Below are 25,870 nucleotides of genomic sequence, written 5' to 3'. Positions count from 1 at the left end.
GAAAGCCCAGGGACTACAAATCCCAGCATTCCCTGCACTCAATTCCTCTGTAACTTCGATTCCAGTGTGCCGCGCAGTGCGCGCAAGTTCATAAACCTGCTTGTAGGTTTCGTGGTTTCTGAATCCCTAGACTTGAAACCAGGCGGGAAGATCCTCTTCAGCCTCAAAAGATGACAGCCCACAGAGAGGTAACTTCTGTTTGCATGGAACTCAGAAATCTCCTGCAAATCATGGTAAGGACGAAACAACAGACACAAACACTGATTAAATTATGAAAGATAATATAACAAATGACTCCTTCAAGTCGTACTTGTTCGTTGGCCTGGGGCGCCGTTTAAGTGTTTTGCAGGGCTTTCTGGTGTGCTCCTGCGTTGGACTGAGAGAGATATCGATTGTATACTCAGAATATCAGTACAGTCAGACTTCAGAGAATTTGCTAATCCAACCCCTGTTATTTTTACATATGAAGAAACTGAGGCCCAGAGAGGCAAAGAGATTGTTGAGGGATCACAGCAAGTTGGGGCAGAGTTAGAATTCGGCTCTAAGTCTCCTGCAGTCTGGGCTTTTTCCACTACACTAGGGTGATGATATTTTTAGCAGCATGGCTATGCGATCTTACTCTCCTTGGTGAAGTCTTCCCATCAAGGTCGAAACACCCAGAGGTGTTGTCTGCCATTTCAATAAACAATGTTGCCTGCCATTCCAGTAAACAACAACAAATTTTGGCCACCAACAAGCCATCAGCCACTGAAGCCACCCTTGAAGATGGGCCCAGAGGGGAATTCAGGATGGAGAAAAACAGGATACTTGCCCCAGATAATTAAGATGCATATCTAAGGAATAATTTCAATGAGCTCAGACACTTGCATCTTCCCATACATAGAAAAGCACTAAAATCATTTATTTGAGATGTTTGTTTTTTGTTGATTAGCAGTAACCTTTTGATGTTCAATTACATATTTTCTTTTCAGCAAAAACTCCTTTGTATCCTGGTTCCTCTGTTACCTCTTCGGAGCAGTTCCTCAGAGCTATCTGAGAGGCTGTCTCCTGGGCTATAGTCCTCAGTAAGGTCCCCAAATAAAACATAACTCACAACTTTTAGGTTGTGCGTTTTTCTTCAGTCGACATTAGGTAAGCATTTATTTGGTGGCTTTCCTGCAAGTGAAGGAGTGCAATGTTTGTTTCTCCTCAGTCTAGGTAAGACTTGGTGTTTTGATTTGTTCTTTTTTACTCAAGGCAACATTTAATATGATTTCAAAAACTAGGTAAATTTGTAGCTTAAGGTTTCCTTGGAGATCTGCTATCTCTTTTCCGAGGCCTTCCTTCCTCTTCCTGTACTCCTTTCGCCTATCTGGGCACCCACCCACGTTTTCCTTCCATGTAATTCAACAAACACCCTTTTCAGCTTTTGTTATTTGCCAGACTCTCTGTTGGTAGAAGGTGAAAGGCATGGTCACTGCCACAAGCAAGATAACCATCTAGTTAGGGAAATAAAGAGACTCTACTGAAATTCAAGATGAACTGTGATGAATGGCACAAAAGAAAGGACATTAGAATGCTACAGAGGCCCCCATGGAAAGATATATTTCAGCTGGCAAAACTTGATTGAGGAGGTGGCATGGGTAGGATTTTTTTCTGTGTTAAAAATTTTTATCTGTAAATCTTTTTTGTTAATGAAGTGTAACACATACAGCAAGAGCACAGTTTTTGCATATGTATACACCTGTCACCAACCCCCAAATCCAGATATTGAACATTTCCAGCACCCTTCCCAGGGTGCCCCTTCCCAGTTAGTGCTGCATCCTTCCATCCTGATAACTACTCTTCTGACTTCTATTACCATAGATCAATTTTGCTGTTCTTGAATTTCATTTAAATGTAATCATACAGTAAGTACAATATGAGTCTGGCCTTTTTCGTTCATCAATATTTTCGTGAGATTCATCCATGTTGTATGTAGCAGTAGCTTTTTTTTTTTAATTGCTAAGTAGTATTCCATTGTATGTATGTAGCACCATGGGCATTTAGGTTTTCATTTACCAGTTTCTGGCTTTTATTAACAAAGCTGCAATGAACATGCTTAAATGTTTCTTTTTGTGGACTCATGCATTTATTTCTAGGAGAGGAGTTGCTGGCTTGTGTGGAGGGCATACGATCAGCAACAGTAGATACTGCCAGTTTTCTAAAATGTTTGTACCAATTTTCACCTTCACCAGCAACATGAGAGAGTTCTAGTTGACTCTTACCCTTGGCAATAGAGGGTGGTGTCAGTTTTTAAAATATTAGCCATTTTGGCTAAATGTGGTATCTCATTGTAATTTTCATTTACATTGTCTTTGGTGTTGAGCCCTTGTCATATGCTTGTTGGTTACTTGATGTCCTCTTTTGTGAAGTGCCTGTTCAAGTCTTTTGCCCACTTTCTTAATTGGGCTAATTATCTTATTGATTTGTTGTCCTTTATATAGTCTGGATATGGAGTTCCTTGTCCGATACATGCTTTGTAGATATCTTTTCCAAGTCTGTGGCTTGCCTCTTTAGTCTTCTACTGGTGTCTTCTGAGAAGAGAAATTCTTCATTTTAATCAAGTGCCATAGTTCAATGCTTCCTTTTTATGATTAGTGCTTTTTGCATTGGTTAAACCTTTGTCTACATGGTTGGTGGAATTTGAACAAATATGAGGGAAGAGCACTGTGAAAAGGAAGAGATAGCAAGTTTGAGCATAGGCCCTGGTGTCAGAGAGGGAAGATGTGAGTCCTGTTAGGCCGGGAAGGCATGGAGTTTGGGCTGTAATGAGGTGGGGCGAGACAAAGCTGGATAGGTAGGAGGGAGGCATACTGAGAAGGGCTTTAACTGCAGCCTTGGAGTCTGGGCATTATTCTGGAGGACGTGGGGGCACAGCTGGAATATTTATGAACTTAAACAGAACTTAGTTGTTCTCCTTCCACCACCGAATTTGCTCCTTCTCCTCTGCAGCCCCATCCTCTAACACCACCTCCAGACAGCTCTGGCCTCCCCAGCCAGAATCCTGGGGGATATCTTCCTTTTCTATCCCTGCATTCAACTGGTCACCAGGTCTGATAGATTCTAAGGTATCTAAATGTCTCCAACAATGACCCTTCTATTTCATGCCCAGCTGCAGCTACCTTTGTTCAAGATCTTACAATCTCTTAACTGGAATACATCAGTCACCTCAAGGGTTTCCCAGCCTCCAGTTCTCTCCACATCCAATACATTCCTATAGCAGCTAGTGTCCAAAATGGCAATTATTCAGACCCCTCCACAGCTTAAAAACCCTAAATAGCTCCTCAGTGCCCTTAAGGTAAAACAAACAAACAAGCTCTTTTACGTGGCTAGTATTCTTTCTGATTTGCTTGCTCATTCTTCCAGGCTCAACTCAAGCCTCATTTCCTCCAGAAGCCTTCCTTAAATCACCTCTCTCCAGGACACAGCCAGGAGAGACTTATCTGTACCCCTGGGGCTCGTTGTGGCATCATCTGTCCTAGTCAGATGGACCTGTCTCTCCCAGGAACCTTGAGCTCTCCCAGGTAGGAACTTTGCTGTATTTAGGTTTTTACTGAGTATAGGGCTGTGCATGTGGTTTCCAAGAACCTTGATGACCTGACTCCAGCTCTGTAGCCCTCATTTCTTACCCTTGAACCCTGGGTTCCAGTCACTGTGGGTTTCTTCTCTGCATTCGTGTATGCTGCACAGTGCAGGCCTCTGTGACTATGGTCACTGCCCTCTTTTCTTCCCCTTTTTGCCCATAAGATGCCCACTTTCTCTTCCCTAACATGTTCTCTTCTGTGCTTCCAAAGTGTTGTCATCTCTCTCTCATAGCACTTAACACATTGAAGCTTTTTGAGGGCAAGAACCTTGTCTTATCTTCATATAAACTTCTAGAACATAATACGTGCTAAAGAAATTTTTTAAATAAATGAATGCGTTTGTGCTCAGCTCCTTTGCATCTGTCTAATTTCTGCACTCAAATGCACGAAAGGTAAATAGGGTTTTTTTTCTCATCTTCAAGACCTGAAAGTCTGTGGTGTATACTTTAAAGGAACCAGCCTAAGTGTTCAGTTGCGTGGCATTCTTATCCATCTTCCAGGGGAGTTGGTAAGTACCAAATGCAACGCCACGAATGTCATTTTGGTCACAGAACCATCGTTGGCTCAACCCATCTTCTGCTTATTTTAAAATATTTTCTGAATAAAGATGAAGAACATGGTCTTTGGCTTCAGATAGCCTGGGTTTCAAAGCAGACTTTTTTTTTTTTTAATTATTTTTGGCTGAGTTGGGTCTTGGTTGCTGTGTGTGGATTTTCTCTAGCTGCGGCGAGCAGGGGCTGCTCTTCGTTGTGGTGCGCAGGCTTCTCATTGCGGTGGCTTCTCCTGTTGCGGAGCACCGGCTCTAGGTGTGCGGGCTTCAGTAGTTGTGGCACGTGGGCTCAGCAGTGGTGGCTGGCGGGCTCTAGAGCGCAGGCTCAGTAGTTGTGGCACATGGGCTTAGTTGCTCTGTGGCATGTGGGATCTTCCCGGACCGGGGCTCGAACCCGTATGCCCTGAATTGGCAGGCGGATTCTTAACCACCGTGCCACCAGGGAAGCCCTCAAAGCAGACTTTGATACTTGCCGCCTTTTGGATTTTTTTAATTAATTAATTAATTAATTAAAGGCCGTGTTGGGTCTTTGTTGCTGCACGAGGGCTTTCTCTAGTTGCGGCGAGTGGGGGCTATTTTTTGCAGTGTGCGTGCTTCTCATTGTGGTGCCTTTTCTTGTTGTGGAGCACGGGCTCTAGGTGCACAGGCTTCAGTAGTTGTGGCACGCAATCTCAGTAGTTGTGGCTCACGGGCTTAGTTACTCCATGACCTGTGGGACCTTTCCAGACCAGGGTTGGAACCTGTGTCCCTTGCATGGGCAGGTAGATTCTTAACCACTGCGCCACCAGGTAAGTCCCTGGCTTTTGGATTTTTAGGCTTAGTTATGTCACCTGAAAAATGGGAATAATATTACAGGCCTAGAGTTATTATGAGAATTCAGTGAGACAATGTACAGCACATGGCACATGGAAAAACGCTCAGTAAACGGTAGTTATTAGGCTTAGTATGTCTCTGTACCCCGAGGGTAGCCACAGTCGCCCTACGGAAGTTTTGAGGGTAAAGCTCGGCCAAAGAGGATGGATTTAGGGCCCAGGATGGTGATGGCGATGGTTGGGGGGCCAAGTACTACCTAGGCTATATTCCTCTCCTCAGGGCCCCCACCCTGTCCTGGGCTACAGCCCGGCTCGGGACCCACTTTCCCCGGCCATGGCCGCACTGGAGGTCTGAGGCGGCAAACGCGGCGGGGGAACCTAGTGTGGGCGGAACTCGAGTGCAGCGGCGGGAGGCTTCCGGGGGAGCCGCAAGGGCAACGGGTCGGCGGAGGCAGAAAAGCGTCGGACGCCGGGCCGATCATGGACGCTTGACAACCTGCGGGCAGGCGCCGGGAGGCCAAGCCAGCGACCGAGAGGACGGAGAGGCGGCGAGGACAGGTAGGGGCCGGCGAGAGGGTGGGACCCGGCGTGCCAGGTTCGTCTGGGCCTTCAGGCTTAGCGCCAGCCGTGGGAAAAGCCCTCGGCCACACCGCCCCGCCCCCGCTCCAGGGAGCGCGACCCGCGGCTCATCACCCTGCACCCGCGGCTCTGCTTGGAACACGCCACCCGCCCTGAAGTCCACCCCAGTCCGCGACTCTCAGCATCCGTACCGCGGTTGCTCTCGCTTCCCCACCCGTAAAGGCTGCTCCTTTGCCCCTCTGCCGTCCATCAAAATAGCGCCTCCCCCTAGGATGGGAATTCATCTCCCCTGAGTTCCTAGCCGCCTCCTCGGGCTCTCCCACTGCAGAAGAAGAAAGCGATTATCGGCGCCTCCTCATCTCTTTGCCCCCGCGGGCTTTGCTCCTTAGACCGAGGTTTTTTTGAGGGACCGAAGTTCTGTCCGTTTTTCTACCCCTTCTCCATCTCCACGCCCTGTCATTCAGTGTCTTCGCACGTGTCCACTTGGAAGCGAGGGTTTTGTTTTTCCTCTCCTAACCATCACCTTCCCCCGACATCTCCTTCCTACCCTCTCCCCCCAGTTTCCCCTTCCCTCAGCAACCTTTATTCCCTAGCACTTCATTTTTGCTGTTTCTGACAAGAGCTTCTTAGGTAACCCTGGATGAAGCGACATACTTGCTTTTGTAATACTGTGAAAGGGCTGCCACTCTTGGTGCCTGCCTCCAAAGGAAAACTTAGTTTCTCTTGCACGAAGCTAACCTTTTTTGATTTATTGTCTTTTTCACTCTACTATACTTCTTCATTTTGTCACACTGCCCAGTATATATCATTTTTGGAGGAGTAATCTTTTCTCATGGAGAACTCCTGTAGAATAGATACGCAGTGTGTGTGTTCACACACCCAGCTTGTAGTAAGTAGATTATACAGTTGAGGGACCCTCCTGTCCTAATGTCTTCAGGATGGTAATACTATATCTTCATTGTTTTCTCAAGTCTTTTTATTGTTTTCTTGAGATTTTGTACAAATTCTGAAGTCGTGTTTGGTAAAATGTCACATATCAGTAGGAGGCCAAATAAAGGGATTTTCCTCATGGACTTACACAGCATGTATGTGTGTATTTTCTTAGTTTGAATACGTTGCTGCTTATCTTTCAAGATGATTTCCCCCTTTTTCTATCTGATCAATGACTTATTTGATAAATGGGCCATCTTTCTTGTCTGCTTTTTGTCTTTCCTTATCTGTATCTGGCTGTAGGTGGGATTCTAATGACACACCGAAGCTGTAACTGATTACTTTTGCTTACATCTGCTGCCTCTGTGTTTTGGCAAGATTCTCTGCTTCTTAACCAGAGTCTAAAAATGAAGTAGATATAAGACACCTACTGAGATACTCCTGTGTGTTTCTTTAGGTCCTGGTTAGGTTTAAGGGCTTGGAAGGTGCTGCCTTTGGCAAAGGGCCAGATGGAATGAAGTGGCTTTTACTAAATGTGTTTCAAACCTCTGAATAAGGACAAAATCCCTTTAACTCCCAGTTAAACGCTACCCATCTCACAAAGTGAGATCTGGACTGAGGAGCTGTTTTTTCTTTTTGAATACTGTAAAATTAAAGTATTCTGATGTCTGATCCAGCATTAACTAGGCATAGACTTTGCAAAGGAGAAGGAAGAATGACTGAAATGCTTTTCTTTGGACAGATCTCAAGACCAGAGAATGGCAGGTGAACAGAAACCCTCAAGTAACCTCCTGGAACAGTTTATCTTACTAGCCAAAGGTACCAGTGGCTCAGCCCTCACTGCTCTCATAAGCCAAGTTTTGGAGGCTCCTGGAGTATATGTCTTCGGAGAACTGCTGGAGCTGGCCAATGTGCAGGAGGTACGAGCAGTTTCTAAACAATTTTTCCATCTTCTTTGTTCTCAACCTTCCTGTGATTCTCCAGGTTTCCAAGGAATTTCAGTGCTGAAACATTGTGGACCCATGAGATATCCTTTTGAGGAATTGGTGAGGCAGGGGAAGAGGGCAAGGATGATGTCCTGGGCTCCTTCTGGTCAAGGTTTTCATCTGAATTTGGGGCAAATTTAGATTGGGTTGCTAGTAATTTGAAAGATAGGGGAAAAATCCAACTGAACCTGATAAATTAGAAAAGTAGAGTATAAGCATGGACTGATGTTTAACAGGGGTAGTTTCAGTCATTCTTAGGAACAAAAAACCTCCAGTGCAAATATAGACATTGAAAATTGGTCAGGTACATACATAGCAGAAAATGTTTGTTATTGAACATGAGATGGGCATGAATAAAGAATATATTGTTGGGCTTCCCTGGTGGCGCAGTGGTTGAGAATCTGCCTGCCGATGCAGGGGACACGGTTTCGAACCCTGGTCTGGGAAGATCCCACATGCCGCGGAGCAACTGGGCCCGTGAGCCGCAACTACTGAGCCTGCGCGTCTGGAGCCTGTGCTCCGCAACAAGAGAGGCCATGATAGTGAGAGGCGCATGCACCACAATGAAGAGTGGCCCCTGCTCGCCGCAACTAGAGAAAGCCGTCACACAGAAACGAAGGCCCAACACAGCCAAAAATAAAAATAAATTAATTAAAGAAAAAAAAAAGATTCCACATCTTCCCCCAACATTGGCAAAAAAAAAAAGAAAGATATGACATGAAAAGCTGGGAAGTAGTCCTTTTTGCTTTGTTTGCTTGTTTGATGTTGTTATTAAAACCTTGGGTATCACTTTTGGTTGTTGTGCCTTAAAAATGAGAAGATCTGGGGCTTCCCTGGTGGCGCAGTGGTTGAGAGTCTGCCTGCCGATGCAGGGGACACGGGTTTGTGCCCCGGTCTGGGAAGATCCCACGTGCCGCGGAGCGGCTGGGCCCGTGGGCCATGGCCGTTGAGCCTGCGCGTCCAGAGCCTGTGCTCCGCAACGGGGAGAGGCCACAACAGTGAGAGGCCCGCGTACCGCAAAAACAAAAACAAAAACAAACAAACAAACAAAAAAATGAGAAGATCTGGTGAAGAGTAACCAGGTGGAACAGACATGTAAAGCAACCTATACTTTTTCAACCTCTACTTCCCATTTTGGATATTTTTATATTTATTGATTGATACTTTTATATTGATTGATCGAAAAGTCTGGTGACATCTTTTTTACTTTGGAGGATGTGCTCAGGAGCTCTTGGTGGGGTAGGTTGGCTTCCTCTTCACCATCACAGCTTCTTCCTGGCTGCCCAGGGTGGTGCCTGCTCTGCTGACGGCCACCATGTGCAGATCTGGGCAGTACTTGTTCTTGAGGATCATGTGCACGATGCTACTGAGCGTTGCCCAGGCATTCTTGTTGATGGTGGTCCACACATATGGGGTGGCTGACTTTTGCTGGCCAGTTCTTCTCTTCATGACACTAGGACACCTTTGCCATTGGCTGCCGGCTCCATGCCCGTAGCCCTGCTGTGAATCAGCCCGTTGTAGCAGAAGGAGTGTGGGTCTTCACGTTACTGGACTCGCTGCTGTACGTCTGCTTATTCCTCTTGGTTAGTAAACTTGAGCAGTTCCCCATGATCATCCATTGCAGATGTGTGGATGTGGCATCACTTCCTCTCCCTGCAACAGCTGGAAACAGGAAGACCTAGTTTTATTTATTTTTTTGCGGTACGCGGGCCTCTCACTGTTGTGGCCTCTCCCGTTGCGGAGCACAGGCTCCGGACAGGCAGGCTCAGTGGCCATGGTTCACGGGCCCAGCCGCTCCGCGCCATGTGGGATCTTCCCGGACCGGGGCATGAACCCATCTCCCCTGCATCGGCAGGCGGACTCTCACCCACTGCGCCACCAGGGAAGCCCCTAGTTTTATTTTTTAATTGTAAAGTTTTATTTAATGTCAGCCTGACTTGCTAGACTGTAAGCTTTGTGAGGGTAAGGTCTGTTGTGCTCATCATTGTTTCCTTAGAGCTTATTATGTAGCCTGACACACAGTAGGCTTACAGTAAAAATTTAACTACCAGAGATAGAAAAGGAATCCTGTGAGGGAAATTTAAGAAAACTGAGGGTTTTTTTTAATAGGCTTTATTTCTTTAGAGCAGTTTTAGGTTCACAGCAAAGTTGAGAGGAAGGTACAGAGAGTTCTAGTATACCCTGTGCTCTCATACATGAATAGCCTGCCCCATTACCAATATCCGCCACCAGTGTGGAACTACACTGGCACGTCATTATCACCCAAAGACCATAGTTTACATTAGGGTTCACACTTGGTGTTTTATAGTCTATGGGTTTAGACAAATGTATAATGACATGTCCCATTACAGAATCATACAGAGTATTTCATTGCCCTAAAAGTCCTCCGTTCTGCCTCTTCATCCCTTCCTCCCCTCTAATCCCTGGCAACCACTGATCTTTTTACTTTTTCCAGAATGTCGTGTAGTTGGAATCATACATATGGAGCCTTTTCAGATTGGCTTCTTTCACTCAGTAATATTGCATTTAAATTTCCTCCCTGTCTTTTCATGGCTTGGTAGCTCATCATTTTTCAAAAGAAGAGATGACCAAAGGGTAGTGTGTCTCTTCAGGTTTGTGAAAAGCCTGAATGAATATGCCAGGTGGTTGTTTCATATGGAAGTTTGGATAAGAGGAGATGGATGAAAATTAAAGCCAGAAAGACCTTGTTGACTTAGTCCAGTGGGAGAAATTTTGGAGTGTCTGCTTTAGAGAAAATAGTCTTTTATGGCTAGTTTTGTAATCGTCTGTCTGAAAAGCGGGGGCTAGATTTGATGGTCTCTTCCACTTCTGATTCAGGGCCTCAGGAGATTCTCGGTAACCTGAGACAGTAGGCTGGGCTATTCAGATGCCAGAGTTCTCATTGGAGTGCTTAGCGAATCACCCTTATCTTCCCATAGTTTGTTTTTTTCCATATGTGAGCTGGGAATAAGCTAGCTGCCTTTCAGTGGTCAGAAATTACAGACGTCGTTTTTGGAAGCTTTTTTTAAAAGATGGTTAAAATCAAGTGGTATTATTGTTGGTGTCCACAGAATACCACTTGGTTCCTGTTTAAACTTTATTGAGTTTGGTAAATTGGAAGAGTAACAGGTACATATTTGTGGGTAAGGGAAACACCCAGTTACGGTAACTGGCAGCAGAGCAGAGTAGAGAAGTTCCTGGCAGAACAGTGTCTCTTTTGTTTTTCTTCTACAGATGGCTCTTTGCCATTAGCATTAGCGAGGAATAAGTAATTTTAATGAAAATTTTTATTTGGGGCTGATATCCTGGTTTCCTGTCCCAGCTGGGCTGTTCTGTCACACCTTATGCTGTGCTAATCTCCAGCATTCACAGTCCACATGTAGTCCTAAAGCTTGGAGCCAACCCTATACTTTTTTCCGTTTGGATTGATAGTGGCTTGTGCTGTACCCACCAAGCTGGTATATTGACAAGGCTGCTCCAGTCTGTTTTTTTTTAAACTTATTTATTTGATTTATTTTTGGCCGTGTTGGGTCTTCGTTGCTGTGCACGGGCTTTCCCTAGTTGTGGAGGGCGGGGGCTACTCTTCGTTGTGGAGCGCGGGCTTCTCATTGCAGTGGCTTCTCTTGTTGTGGAGCATGGGCTCTAGGCGCGCGGGCTCAGTAGTTGTGGCACGCGGGCTCAGTAGTTGTGGCCCACGGGCTTAGTGCTCCGTGGCATGTGGGATCTTCCCGGACCAGGAGTTGAACCCGTGTCCCCTGCATTGGCAGGCGGATTCTTAACCACTGCGCCACCAGGGAAGCCACTCCAGTCTGTTTTTTTTTTTTTTTTTTTTTTCTTTGCGGTGCGCGGGCCTCTCCACTGTGGCCTCTCCCGTTGCGGAGCACAGGCTCCGGACGCGCAGGCTCAGCAGCCATGGCTCACGGGTCCAGCCGCTCCGCGGCATGTGGGACCCTCCCAGACCAGGGCACGAACCCATGTCCCCTGCATAGGCAGGCAGACTCTCAACCACTGCGCCACCAGGGAAGCCCCCTCCAGTCTGTTTTGATGGCAAGGGAATCCTGAGCAAATCTGAACTGCTCCCAGTGCTTACTGCTTTGTGTGTGTGTGCGTGCATCTGTGTGACAAAAGTAGCTCCTGGGCATGCTCTGTGCAGTGTAAAGCATGTATTCCTGAGAGAGAAAAATTAAACTTGGGGCCTTATTTATTTTTTCCCAAAGACTCAAAGAGTTGGAAGGGACCTCAGGGACCAAGCAATAAAACGGTACAGAACTGTGGCACGTGATCACCTGCCCTCTTCTTGAACACTGCAGTGATGGGTAGCTTGGTCTGTGAACTGCGTTTTTTTTTCCTCCTCAGCTTGCACAAGGAGGTAATGCTGCTTATTTGCAGTTGCTGAACCTGTTTGCCTATGGAACATACCCAGATTACATAGGTGAGTTGGTTAAGGTCCTCTAAAGACTTTTCTTAATTATGTTGCTCTGTCTGGATATGTTGCCTTCATGAGGGTCACTGAGGTCTGGGATATAAAACATGGGGTGGTATCTTCCTAACCTGGCTGTTTCTCATTTTACTGTGCTCTGTAGGTGACCTCCCATGAGGACTTTCGTTCCCACCTTTTATTTCCCAGTGGGTAAATGGGGACTATGTTTATGCTCATCCATAAATATAGCCCTTGTTTATTTTCCAGATGAGATTTTTGAGGACTGGTGTTTGTAGAACACTTGGAGTGTTGTGAAATGTCAGAATACTTTGTAAAGTATTTAAGCATTGTAAATTTTATCTAAATACTATCATCATATTGAAGAAAGTTTGGAAAACAGGGAAAAAAGTCACTTGTACTCCCATTAAACTACTGTTAGCATTATGGTGCTGGACTTTTCTTCCTTGTGCTTATGCTTTCTGATATGTAGGTGTAATTAGATTATGTATACCATTTTATATCTTTATTCACTTATTTCATAAGAATTTATCCATGTTTTAAGTCTTTGTAGTCATTTTTAATATTCCATAATCGAACACTCCATAATCTACTTACCCCATTCTCTTTTGTAGATCATTTGAGTCATTGTATTGATAAATTAGAATCTTAAATATCAGGAATGAGGTGCATGAATGTCCAAACACTAACCTACCTTCCACCCAAGCCATTTTTGTCTGGCTTCCCTAGTTTATTTTAGTGATATGACATAGGCCTGGCAGTTTATTTTAGTGGTATGACTCAGGGTCTTCTCTACTATGTCCTCGACTTCCCCTTTTTTCTCATTTTCTTTCTCCATGGTCACTTCTACTTACTCGGTGCTGCTGCCAGACTGGACAGGTTGCCACTTGCCAGCTTTTTCTGACCTTCACTTTGTTCCAATGCATGTATCCTTTGTTTCCATCCTCACTAAAGAGCAGCATTTTACAGACTCTAGAACCAGGATTCTTGCATTATATTCTGTGTGCACCTCAATAGTTGTGTGTTCTTTGGTAAATTAAATGATCTTCTGTACCTCAGTCTCCCTGTCTGTAAAATGGGAGTAATAAAAAGGTCCACAATCCCTTATCTGCACTTCTTGGGCTAGACGTTTCATAATTTAGAATTTTGGGGACTTTAAAAAGGTAATATGATGCATATACTTTTTTATGTAACACCCTCGAGAGATGTGGGCAGCACCGGTAGTCAAACACATTCACAGTTTTGCAGGAAAACAAATGAATATTCACAACAAGTGGGATAAAAAGCCTAACTCAATTTAGGTCAGGAATTGCCACCAAATGAATTTCAGCACCGTGCTCAAGGGAGAAAAAGCAGTGTGGAGTCACCTTTTTGGAATCCAGCATTATGGATAAGGAATTGAAGACATTTGGAATCTGTCTTGTGGGGCTGTTGTGAGGACTAACTGGATGTGTGTAGATATGAATGGATCTGTGTGTGCACTTACACTAAGTAAAGCTTGCCATATATGTTGCCTTGGCTGGTGCCATTGCTGTTGCTATTGTTGTTATTGCTAAAATTTTGCCTATCCTTCAAGGATCATCTCATAGTCCACCTTTCTTTCTTTTTGTCTCCTGTACCTCCCCAGTTCCCCAGTGTGACTGCACTCACTTGCACTCTCTCTTTTTTCTCTCCTCCTCTCTCTTTTTCTCTTTCTGTCTCTCCCCCTTCTCCTCACCCTCTTGTTCTCTTCTGGTAGTTTGTACCTTTCTTCTGGTAGTTCTCTTGCATTTGTAGCTGTCGAAACATTGGATGGTAAGACTGAGGACACGTCCAGGGCCACTGAGTTGCACAACTCTGGGTGGTAGTTGGTGCTCCTGGAGTTGCGGAGTGTAGCAGCCCTGACAAGGCCCGTCTGTTCCCCTTGAATCACTTAAGACAGTGCATTGCACAAAACAGACGCTCAGTGAAGACATGTTGAAAATAGTACTCCAGTAAGAGAACTGTCATATCGTTTTGTGCACTCATGCCCAGCTTCTTAGGAGACTAAGCTTCTTGTGTGTAGAGATTCAGTTTTGTCTTCTTTGGAAGGACATGGTATTTCAGAGAAGATGGGAGGTGCTTATGGAACATTTGCCTAGTGAATAAGTGCAGAGTCATGACAGTGATTCAATAGTAGGTTTGATGTGGGGAGTTGGTGCGCTTATTCCATGAAGAAATCCTAATTTTATTTTGTGTCTTGATTTTTGTGGTGGGTGGGACTGAGCAGCCAACAAGGAGAGCCTGCCAGAACTGAGCACAGCTCAGCAGAACAAGCTGAAACACCTTACCATCGTGAGCTTGGCGTCAAGGATGAAGGTACGGTCCAAATCCTTTCCTGTCTTCCTCCTTACCTCGAGGCAGGTGTCTCATTGGCATCAGTGTGGGAACTCCCAGCTACACACAGTAGAGTTGGGTCATAAATGCATAAAATTTGCCTGGCAAAGGACAAAAGAGAAAAATATAACAGTTAAAATAGTGTAGATAATTACTCACCATTCCATTTAGGAAAAGTATGCCCAGGAGTGATTGTGAATCAGCAGGTCTCAGTTCTGGCATGCCGAGGCACCCCACGTGCTGTGAGCATTTTGCCATGCTTAAAGGAGACTGCTGTTTCAAGATACAGATTTTTCAAACAGCAAGACATCTCAAGGCAAGTTAACTGCTTCAGCTGTTGCTCAGTGCACAGTGAACTGTTCCCGTGCTGGAGGAAAAACTTGCTATGTTGAACTTACTGAGAGACAGATTTTTTAATATGCTGCCTTCCTCTGGGGATTTTCAAGGTTAATTATACTAATTGGAATTTTTGCCTTCTATGCTAACTTCTGACCCTAACCTTCTGTAAGATACCACTCCACTATACCTCTGAGTTCTTCTTTTTAGAAAAAGACGTGCAACCAACTGCTCATAGCCATTAACAAAGAAGATCCAGGTTTGATTAATTTATAGTTGATTTTTGGCTCTCTGCCCAGTCCCAGCCTAAATGTCTCAGTTTTTGTGGGGCTGTGCCTTTGAAAAAGTTTGCTTTTTGCGTTTCCCCTCTGTGATTGAGCTGGAGAGATGTATATTTGTTCTTGGATTGCTGTTTCACTTGCTAAAATTATTTTATCTGGCCTAATCACAAATTTCTGATTCTCAGCTGGGCACTTCAGGTGGGAGGTCTATTTTGTTAGGAAATGAGGACCTGAATTTTTTTTTTTTGTCCTGATCATGAACTTCTCAAGTGTAGCAAAGAGTAGGAGTGACTTTTTCCCTCGTTTCTGCAACCTGTCCTTCTTTTTTTTTTTTAACATCTTTATTGGAATATAATTGCTTTACAATGGTGTGTTAGCTTCTGCTGTACAACAAAGTGAATCAGCTATACATATACTTATATCCCCATATCTCCTCCGTCTTGCGTCTCCCTCCCACCCTCCGTATCCTATGCCTCTAGGTGGTCACAAAGCACCGAGCTGATCTTGCTATGCGGCTGCTTCTCACTAGCTATCTGTTTTACATTTGGTAGTGTGTATATTTCCATGCCATTTTCTCACTTCGTCCCAGCTTACCCTTACCCCTCCCCATGTCCTCAAGTCCATTCTCTATCTCTGCATCTTTATTCCTGTCCTGCCCCTAGGTTCTTCAGAACCGTTTTTTTTTTTTTTAGATTCCATACATATGTGTCAGCATATGGTATTTGTTTTTCTCTTTCTTACTTACTTCACTCTGTATGACAGTCTCTAGGTCCATCCACCTCACTACAAATAACTCAATTTCGTTTCTTTTTTATGGCTGAATAATATTCCATTGTATATATGTGCCATATTTTCTTTATCCATTCATCTGTCGATGGACACTTAGGTTGCTTCCATGTCCTGGCTATTGTAAATAGATCTGCAGTGAACATTGTGGTACGTGACTCTTTTTGAATTATGGTTTTCTCACAGTATATGCCCAGTAGTGGAATTGCTGGGTTGTGTGGTAGTCCTATTTTTAGTTTTCTAAGGAACCTCCATACTGTTCTCCATAGTGGCTGTATCAATTTACATTCCCACCAACAGTGCAAGAGGGTTCCCCTTTCTCCACACCCTCTCCAGCATTTATTGTTTGTAGATTCTTTGATGATGGCCATTCTGACTGGTGTGAGGTGATTACTCATTGTACTTTTTTTTTTTTTTTTTTTGCGGTACGCGGGCCTCTCACTGTTGTGGCCTCTCCCGTTGCGGAGCACAGGCTCCGGACGCGCAGGCTCAGCGGCCATGACTCACGGGCCCAACTGCTCCGTGGCATGTGGGATCTTCCCGGACCGGGGCACGAACCTACGTCCCCTGCATCGGCAGGCGGACTCTCAACCACTGCGCCACCAGGGAAGCCCTCATTGTACTTTTGATTTGCATTTCTCTAATGATTAGTGATGTTGAGCATCCTTTCATGTGTTTGTTGGCAATCTCTGTATCTTCTTTGGAGAAATGTCTATTTAGGTCTTCTGCCCATTTTTGGATTGGGTTGTTTGTTTTTTTGCTGTTGAGCTGCATGAGCTGCTTGTATATTTCGGAGTTTAATCCTTTGTCCAACCTGTCATTCTAAGCCCCTGTATCAACCCTGGATTTCAGACCTTTAGTCATAGAAAACTCCCCAGGTATGTTTGCCCTCTTCTCCTCATACATCTTCCTCTTGTTTCTGCAGATTTGATTGCTGTGTTAATTTTCAAACTAATAGTGATGTATCATAGGATTTACAGAAAACTGGTATTTAGATATCTAGTTGTCTTGGAGTCATGCAGAATGTTGGTACAGTCCATTACAGGACTACTGTTGGGGAATTGACATTGGTTGTAAGAAACCAAGAAAACATGTAAACTTCAGGATGACCTCTGAGCTTGCAGTATCCACTGGCCACCTGTAGGTGGATGCGTTAGCCTGTAAGTTTTTTTAATTGTGCTCTGCTGGGCAAGCAGCCAGTTTGTTCTCCAGTGTCTGAGATTCTTGGGAGTTTTTTTTGATGATCTGGCATTTTATACAAATTCTGCAAGCTTCCAAAAGGCAGCAGAGTGCCAGATACTGAGGATATCCCTTTCTCCTCTAGAAAGAGTCTTTGGGATCTCTAAGAGTATGCTTCAGAGCATGAAAGCTGGAAGCTGAGCAAAGTCCAGGAGGCAGAGGATGGAGGAGAATGCGTTCCTAGATGCTGTGGGTCTTGTTTGGATCCCACAGGTCTCACAGCTCATTTATCCATCTCTTGTTGCCATAGATGTTAATAATTCCCACTAGACTGCATTTCCCAAAGCCCTGAGGCATATGTTGGCTATCTGAGTAATAACCTGAATTTTCTTTAATGTTTACCAATGGTTTTTGTAAACATCACATGTACCTTATCTGTAGTGTATCCCCTACTCCGTGCTGCTGAAGGACCTGGAGATGCGGAATCTCCGGGAACTGGAAGACCTCATCATCGAGGCTGTCTACACTGATATCATCCAGGGCAAGCTGGATCAGCGAAACCAGCTGCTAGAAGTGGACTTCTGCATTGGCCGTGACATCCGAAAGAAAGATATCAATAATATTGTCAAGACCTTGCATGAATGGTGAGGCTCAAAGAAGGAGGTGCCCCCCTCTTTAGGGAGGGGATACCTAGCATCCCCTATGCCTCTGTTTGGGGAAATGTGGTCTCCAGGTATCAGCTGGGGCTGCCTGGGAGCTGGGGCCTTGGGACAGCAAGCTAGGGAGTGGGGCTGCATTTGTGACTACAGCTGTGTGGCAGTAGGAATCACTTGAGGTTTCCTAGTGCCATGGTTGTAAAATAGTTCTTGTTCTATGCAGTTGGGGGCCATTTAGTAGCAGGCTGTAAAATGCCCAGAGTTGGCAGGTGGAGCCTCTGAAGCCTCGCTGTGTGACACTGATCCTGTGCTTTGCAAACTCATCCTCAGTGTTTGACCAAGCTTGGGAATTAGTGTTGGTAAGATTCTTTGGATAAGAGAACCAAGTTCGGCATCAGTAACATTGGGCTAGTGTTTGTAAAATATTGTGACGGATATTGACGACAAGGAATGCGTTATTCTAAGTTGGAACACAGACTCATATACAGAATATTTGATAACCATATTCTGGTATATAAAAGGAAGTGGAACATTTGCATGTACTCTATTTTAATGGAATTTGATGTTCGCAAGAGCTGTTGCACATTCTACACGGGTTTGTTATGGTGTTATTCAAGACTGAGTTGTGAAGGAGGGCCAGGGTGAGAGTATAACTGGAGGTGAGGAGAGTGTGTTCCCAGGCAGCACATGGCACGTTGGAGGTCATGAAGCAGAGTAGGCAGACTTTGTGCAGAGGGCTGGGGTTCATTTTGTCTTTAAACAGACTGACTCTCTGGCTTAGCCTCTAGAGGTGTGTATCCAGGGATGTACAGACTGACTCTCTGGCTTAGCCTCTAGAGGTGTGTATCCAGGGATGTACAGCCCAGCTTTGACCCTCTGGGGGTCCACAGCCCCTAAGTTTCCCTCACTTCAGCTACTCTTGGATCCCCAGGCATATACTTGCCCACGCTTTACCCCAGGTTCTGTCCCAAGTGTGACTCCAGACACCTTCCCTTTACAACATCTGACACAAGCAGGAACTTTCAAAAGATTTTAAAATAGTGAAGTCAGACTAAATGGGAAATAAACTTAGAAAACACCCCTAACATGAAAATGGTCTGGCATACAAAATCTAGGTTTCCAGTCCCACTAAAGTTGGCTGTCTTTTTCCATTTTTGAGATGACTGACGCCGTTTTTCACCTCCATAGTCTGGCTTCAACGTGTTTGCACCCAGAGGGCCTATTCTAGCCCCCATTCCAGGATGTTTACTAGTACAAATTCTTACAACTTGTTTTTATGCATTGGAGTTAGATTTGAAACAAAATTGGTATGTAGAGTGGCACCACAAATACGCAGAATGTTCCCAACTGTTGGCTCTAAAGTGGAGGGTACGTGGCTGTTTATTGTACTATACCTTCAACTTTTTTTTTAACGTATTAAAATTTTCAAAATAAAAAGTGGGGAAAATGATATAATGAGGAGAGGGTGGCAGTTGGGAAGTAACACACTTCTGAGAAAAAGGGCAATCTTCAAAATAGGATGCTTTTAGAAAATAATTTTTTCTGTTGAGAAAACTGATTAATCAGTGCCACCTGTGAAGTCTCTCCTAATTCCTTTAATTGCACAGTCTGTGAAGCTTTCCCATGGGATACAAAGGTTGGCACTTAAAGCTGTATTCTAAGAAACCACCCCACATCCTCCATGTTTGTTTCCATATGCCCTATGTTATGTATTCAGAAACACCTGTCTTTTGAAGGAGTGAAGGGGCAAGAGCCCTGGCAGATGGAGTGTTACAGGAAGTCTCTAAGGAATCGGGGAGGGAGATTTGGGAGGCTGGAGAACAACTACCAGGCTTTTCTGGGGCTCAGGGCTGGTTATCTCTTATATAGGTGCGATGGCTGCGAGGCAGTCCTGCTGGGCATCGAGCAGCAAGTTCTGAGAGCCAACCAGTACAAGGAGAACCACAGCCGAACTCAGCAGCAGGTAGAGGCCGAGGTGAGGAAGAGAACGCCTGTCCCCACTCCAGGCTATCCCTGTTTGTCCCTTGTCTTGTGATCTTGGCGTAAATGAAACAGCACTCACTTGCTAGTGGGCACTGGGTGAGGTGCTGGGGTAGAGGTGAGTGCGACCCAGGCCCCCCTCTTGGTGCTGTCCGTCTCGTTTCTGATTCCTGGTCACCGGAACGTGAGCGGGCTCAGAGAGCGGACTGTTGTAATTCCTCAGTTTACACGCACTTCGCAGCTGTAGAGCAAAAGAAACGAGTGTGGGGATGGGTCTTAAAGATGGATGGAGGGATGGTGGTTACCAGGCGGGGCGGAGGGAGGGGTGCGGCTGGGCTGGGGCACATGGGGCTTCAAGGCCCCGGCGCTGCTCCGCCTCTTAAGTTGTGTGGTGGGTGCACAGTGTTCACTGTATTCTTCTCTAATCTGTATGTGTATGTTGTGACCTTTTAAAATGCATGACATGTTTCATCTTGAAAAAGGAAACACTTCGGTGGATGAAATGCAAGTGAAGATAAAAGTGTGTGATTGTGGTGTTAGACGCCTGGTTGTTCAAGACATTTTTAGCCTCTGGGAGGGACGCAGGCTCCAGCCCTTGAGTTAAGGGGCGTTTGTCTGCCTATAGCCTGGACACCTGTGGAGCCATCTCCCAATTTGTTTGGAGCCCTGAAGATCAGAATTTTAGCACTGAAAGTCCTTTTCTAGCGTGATGGAGCTTGAAGCATTAATGGTATTTAATGAATTTTAGAAGTCAGGTATCCTCGAGTGTAGCAGAATGGGACCCAGAGTTACAGCTAAGGAACATAAGAAATAAGTAGTTGTGCCTTTCTAAGGGGGATTTGTAAAATTTGAAGATTTCCCCTGCTCTGTTGTATGTACTCCTTGAAAAGAAAACCTGGTCTTTGTAAGCGCAGCTCCTTGTCCCATGCCTAATGAGCACATAATAGGTGCTCAAATGAGCGTTTATATTTCAGGCACACCCTCTAAGTGTCAGTGGACTGCTGAACTCTGCTTTCATGAACTAGAGTGCATTTATTTCAGATACACACATCCCTGTATATATATGCATACCTACTCTGTGAATGTTCCATCCACTGTAAATTTTTTTTTTTTTTTTTTTTTTTTGCTGTACGCGGGCCTCTCACTGCTATGGCCTCTCCCGTTGCGGAGCACAGGCTCCAGACGCGCAGGCTCAGCGGCCATGGCTCACGGGCCCAGCCGCTCTGCGGCATGTGGGATCTTCCCGGACCAGGGCACGAACCTGCGTCCCCTGCGTCGGCAGGCGGACTCTCAACCACTGCGCCACCAGGGAAGCCCCCACTGTAAATTTTTAACTCTACTTCTAGCCAAAGAAGTGTGAACTATATTTAATTTAGCATTAGTCAAAGAGAGATGCAATTAGGAAAGTAAGCCTGCAGCTTCTCTAATAAGCTCTGTGATCCCCCTCTTGAATATTTTGGTCACTTCTCTGACCTGGGATTGATGTCTGAGCAAAGTAGGACAATATTCACTGATTCTTCCCTGTACATCAAACCCTGGAAACAGTAGATTTGGAGGCGAAACGCCCACCTGACCTGGGATAGCCTGAAACACACTTAAACCTGGTTGGTGGCCCAGGAGGAGGAGTCTGATCGCTACTGGCTGCCCCATTGTGCTTGGACTGTTGCTAATTGTGTGGCAGGTGGTGGGCTTGACTGTGGTCGTTTGCAAAACTGAAGGATACTAGTTTTAGAATTTTGAATGGCTCAAGTTTATTTCCAGAAAAAATGGCATCTGATGAAGGAAGGCACTGCCTAATGTTGAGGCACGACCAATACGTAGACGACAGTGTGGGCTCCTTAAATTATGGTTATTAAATGAGAGCCAGCACACATGCTGGAAAACACAGCTGCTCCTGCTGGCAGAGCCTGATGCTGCCACCAGGTGGCAGTAAGGATTTGATTAAGTTTGAGAGAAAGAAATTTGAGGAAACCTCCAAGGTCACCTCCACTACCAATTAAAACAGTCTACTAATTTAATAATCTTCTAGGAAATCTAGAACAGACAAGTATGGGAAGAGTGGGAGTGTGGTCAAAGCCCAGAGCCTTGACAGTTTTTCCATTCACAAATGCATGATCTGGCTACTATGTGTAGGATGCTGACCGTCCCCCAGCTGAAGGCACGTGGAAGGTGCTCACTAAGTATTTGTTGACCTGAAAATAAAACAGATGAACCACAAACAGGTGTAATTCTGTCCTATTCTGCTTGTATTTATGCTTCCGTTACTCTTGACTTAACTTTTTTAGTCATTTTCTCAACTGAGTTGATCTTTTCTTATTTGTCCTTAAGTTAGATTGCTTGTTCCCAGAGGGGAAAACTTGACGTTTTTCTCCCACAGCATCTTATAACAGCAGCTATCTTCTGTTGACTATTAGCTTTAAGAGTCTTCCCTCTTAACGAAGTCAGCCCTATCACAAACTGCCTAAGAATATTCTCTCCTTTTAGTTTTTCACAGAAATAGCACATAATTAGTTACAATTCCAGCGTACCTGGAGGAGATAGAACAATAACATTATGAGCTGTTTCATTACCTCTGAGCAGATACTCTGGAGGGGAGGTAATGATCACCTCCACAAAGCACCTCCTCATTTACATTTGATTTTGGAGTGTATTTTTCTTCATATCTCAGTGTGCTTATAAGTCTGATGTTCTCTGGAATGTCAATCTGTAGTTCTTGCTGCATTCACAAAATAGGCTGTGTTCCAGTCAGGTAGGTAATAGAGCATAATTGGACAAAGTAAGCTCTGTTTTTCTTTATGTAGAAAATGCCCCAGGAGTTAAGTTAGTGACAGATCTTGAGCCTGTTGGCTGTGTGCTGCACCAAGAGTGTGCTTCTCGGTGCTTCCTGGAGAGTGCTTCTCTCCATCTCCCCGTTCTTCTTTTCTGTGTAGCCCTTTCCCCACTGTGCACTCTATTTCTGTTGTCTCCCTTTGCTCTGCCCAATAGCTCAAAGAGGTTTTCCTACCCTAAGACTCTCTTCTTTCTCCTTTTGCCTGAATATTTAAAGTCTCTAGTAGAACTAGGCTGTGATTTTGTTAGCAGGCGCAGTCCCACCTGAAAATTCCTGAGGCCCATGATTTGAGGGGCTTGACAAACTCTAGGTCATCTGGGGTAATGGGATGGGGATGGCCTGCAAGCCAGACTACTCAAGGAAGAAAATTAGAAGGGTCAAGGGCATTTAGGCCAAAGAAAAGTCTGCGGGATATTAGTCATCGTTTAAAGGGTGTCTCTGTGAAAGAGGAGTTACACTTCTCAGGATTGTTTCTTGAAGCTGAGATGGGCTTAACTGGTGGACCTACATGAGTGGCCACTCTTGGGTCCCGGAAGGAGCTATCTGCAGGTAGACCTGCACAGCTATTACAAAAAGCTAGTTGACTCTTAACTCCCCTTCAACTATGAGAGTCCGTTATTGGCTCAGCAGTCTACTTTGTGAGTTCCCTGTGTTTAAAATGCTAACAATCAAACTGATTGAGCAGGACATATCCATAATAGTACCCACTGTGAGCCACGTCATTCCCCCCATCCAGGCTGAGGCCTTGTTTAAGATAAAGGACCTCATTTCTTAGGCTAAGAGACACTTGCCCAAGAAGCCCTCTTTTTCCCTATGGCATGTTTACCTGACTGTGGAGGACTCAACTTTGTCAGTACATAGTCTTACTGGAAGCTAGATGTGAACCCCTGAAACACAGAGGAGACACAGCACACAGGAGGCCACCATCCAAGAGTGAGAGGGCGCTGCCAGGCAATGTAGGTTATGGGGAGGTTAGTGGTCAGGACGGGTTTGTGGAAGAGGTAGGGTCAGAGGTGGCCAGCGAAGGAGGAGGCTTGCCCAGGCTGGAATAACAGGGTGCAGGAAAGGCAACAAGGCAGAAGAAATGACTGCTTCCGGGTGTGAGGCCGGGGACTAGCGTGGCTCGAGTGGAGGGCACATGTTGTGGAAGGGAAGGAAGGTACAGGGTCTTGAGTGGCATGTCAGAAGTGCAGAACAAACCAGGTTTTTCCTTGGGGTAAGTCTCATTTCTTTTCCTGGCTTACCAGGGTCACTGAGCACCTGAAATAATAGCTTACTGGGAGATAGTTTCTATAAGAAAAAGCTCCTTGAGGAGGTAAATAGGCATTTGAATGAATGCTTAGAAAACATATCAAACTGGACAAACCTTGTTATTTTATAAAGCGGTGATAATGGAGAAATCACATTTCTTAATCTCTCCCCCAAGGCCATCAAAATACACTGAAGTAAAACAAAAACAAGTATCTCTTTTATTTATTTATTTTAAAATTTTATTTGTTTATTTTTGGCTGCGTTGAGTCTTCGTTGCTGCACGCAGGCTTTCTCTAGTTGAGTCGAGTGGGGGCTACTCTTCGTTGCGGTGCGCAGGCTTCTCATTGCAGTGGCTTCTTGTTGCGGAGCACAGGCTCTAGGCACATGGGCTTCAGTAGTTGTGGTTTGCGGGCTCTCGAGTGGAGGCTCAGTAGTTGTGGTGCACGGGCTTAGTTGCTCCGCGGCATGTGGGATCTTCCCGGACCAGGGCTCAAACCTGTGTCCCCTGCATTGGCAGGCAGATTCTTTTTTATTTTATTTTATTTATTATTTATTTATTTATTTATTTATTTATTTTTTGTGGTACGCGGGCCTCTCACTGTTGTGGCCTCTCCCGTTGCGGAGCACAGGCTCCAGATGCACAGGCTCAGTGGCCATGGCTCATGGGCCCAGCCGCTCCGCGGCATGTGGGATCTTCCCGGACCGGGGCACAAACCCGTGTCCCCTACATCGGCAGGTGGACTCTCAACCACTGCGCCACCAGGGAAGTCCCCCCCCTTACTTTCTTACTGACAAACATACACCTCACTCTGCACCAATACACCTCAGCTAGCTGAAGGGCAAAGGCATGAACAATCCATTAGAATTGGTGTTGGGGAATGTGTATAAATACGGGCACAGGAGTACGCAATTGCTAGAAGGACAAGTTGGTACAATCACTTTTCAGAAGGCAGTATAGCAATAGTTACTAAAGTAAAATGTGCAAACCCTTTGATGTGGAAAGCTCAGTTCTAGGAATATGTCCTCCACAGGTGTTCACCAAAGTATGCAAAGGTAAACATGGAGGGCTGTTCACAGGAGCACCATGCATAAGTGAAAAACAAACTGGGAACTAATTAAAAAATGGTAGAACATTCATCCTAGAACAATACACAGATATTGCATAGGATATGTTTAGGAGTTGCTTAAATATTTTGGAGCCTCTCTGTTAATTGAAGAAAGGAATGCTGAAAACAGTACTGTGGTCGCATTTTTCTTTTACTACATTTTTTGTCATTTGTCACTTAGTTGGCTGAAGTTTATCCTCTAGTTGCTTATTCAAGAAGGGCTCGTGGGAATTTGGGAATTGTATTCCCAAAGTTCTGGTGAAAGTATCTGTGGTTTCATATGTGAACAGTAATGAGCTGAGTATAGCATCTTGTGTCACCCTTTCTTTTTCTATGGCCATTTTAACCAGTGCTTTCTTTCATTTGCTGTGTTGTACCTTTTTGCCAAATGGTCCACTACCACTTGGCTTATTCCCCATTTTCAACCAAGAAAGCATTAGTTCTACTTTTTTGCTTGACTCATTTGCATGTATCTTCCATGAGCAGCCCCTGCTTGTTTCTCATCTGAGTTTCTGAAGATAATCTCAGATTTTCTTGCAGAGGAGTCTGGCTTCTTTCCTGCATGGCCCCCCTTATAGCGAGAACAAGTTGCAGTGAGTTTCTGGCGCTTACAAGCTGATCACACCAATTCTGTGTCTCCCTCCAGGTTACCAACATCAAGAAGACACTCAAAGCTACCGCGTCCTCCTCAGCTCAGGAGATGGAGCAACAGTTGGCTGAACGAGAGTGTCCCCCCCACGCTGAGCAGAGGCAGCCCACTAAGAAGATGTCCAAAGTGAAAGGTCTGGTCTCCAGCCGCCACTAGGGCCGGCTGGGGCAGCTGGCACTCACCAGGCCTGGGTCAGGTGGGGAGGGGACACCAAGGGCCTATTTCCTCCCCTCTCTACCTTCCATGAGTTCCAGACCTGCCCGTCCCCTCACCAGCGCCTCCCCCCACATTGGTACTGTTCCAGAAGAACCGTTAACTCCCTTCCCTCTCCCACTCCCTCTTCCCCAGCTGCTCCCTTCAGACTCAGGGGCTCCACGGATGCCATCCCAACAGGGCCAGACACTGCCCAGCTTCCCTCCAGGAGGTTCTTGTCTCTGTCTAAGGGCTTGTATCCCTCCCATTTTTTCTTTTGCTTCGTGTCATTTTGTCAGGCTGGTCATAAGCTGGAAGCAGCTTTAACTGGCCCACAGGGATGACTGCGAAGGAGGCCCCTCTCTGAGT

At 45.3% G+C, this 25,870-nt stretch overlaps 1 protein-coding gene across 4 annotated transcripts; it reads left to right on the top strand.

Moving 5' to 3' along the window:
• Positions 1-170: 170 nt before the first annotated feature.
• Positions 171-25,465, top strand: COPS7B (COP9 signalosome subunit 7B; the record flags this gene model as incomplete). Of its 4 annotated transcripts, none has more annotated exons than XM_079710416.1 (6): positions 171-233; positions 11,819-11,894; positions 14,149-14,237; positions 17,279-17,481; positions 19,363-19,468; positions 25,307-25,465. In XM_079710416.1, the coding sequence occupies 6 exons, from the start codon at positions 171-173 to the stop codon at positions 25,463-25,465; spliced, it is 696 nt and encodes a 231-aa protein (XP_079566542.1). The 4 variants fall into 4 exon arrangements, with proteins under 4 accessions (XP_079566542.1, XP_079566544.1, XP_079566541.1 ...); XM_079710418.1 differs by lacking the exon at positions 171-233 and adding an exon at positions 7,226-7,396; XM_079710415.1 differs by lacking the exon at positions 171-233 and adding an exon at positions 7,235-7,396 and having other exon boundaries at positions 19,363-19,524; positions 25,307-25,439.
• Between the last annotated feature and the right edge of the window lie 405 nt (positions 25,466-25,870).

The sequence above is a fragment of the Hyperoodon ampullatus genome (assembly GCF_949752795.1).
Source record: "Hyperoodon ampullatus genome assembly, chromosome: 8".
Lineage (NCBI taxonomy): Eukaryota > Metazoa > Chordata > Mammalia > Artiodactyla > Ziphiidae > Hyperoodon > Hyperoodon ampullatus.
Note: the sequence above shows the minus strand (reverse complement) of the source record. Positions and strands in the feature narration are given on the sequence as shown.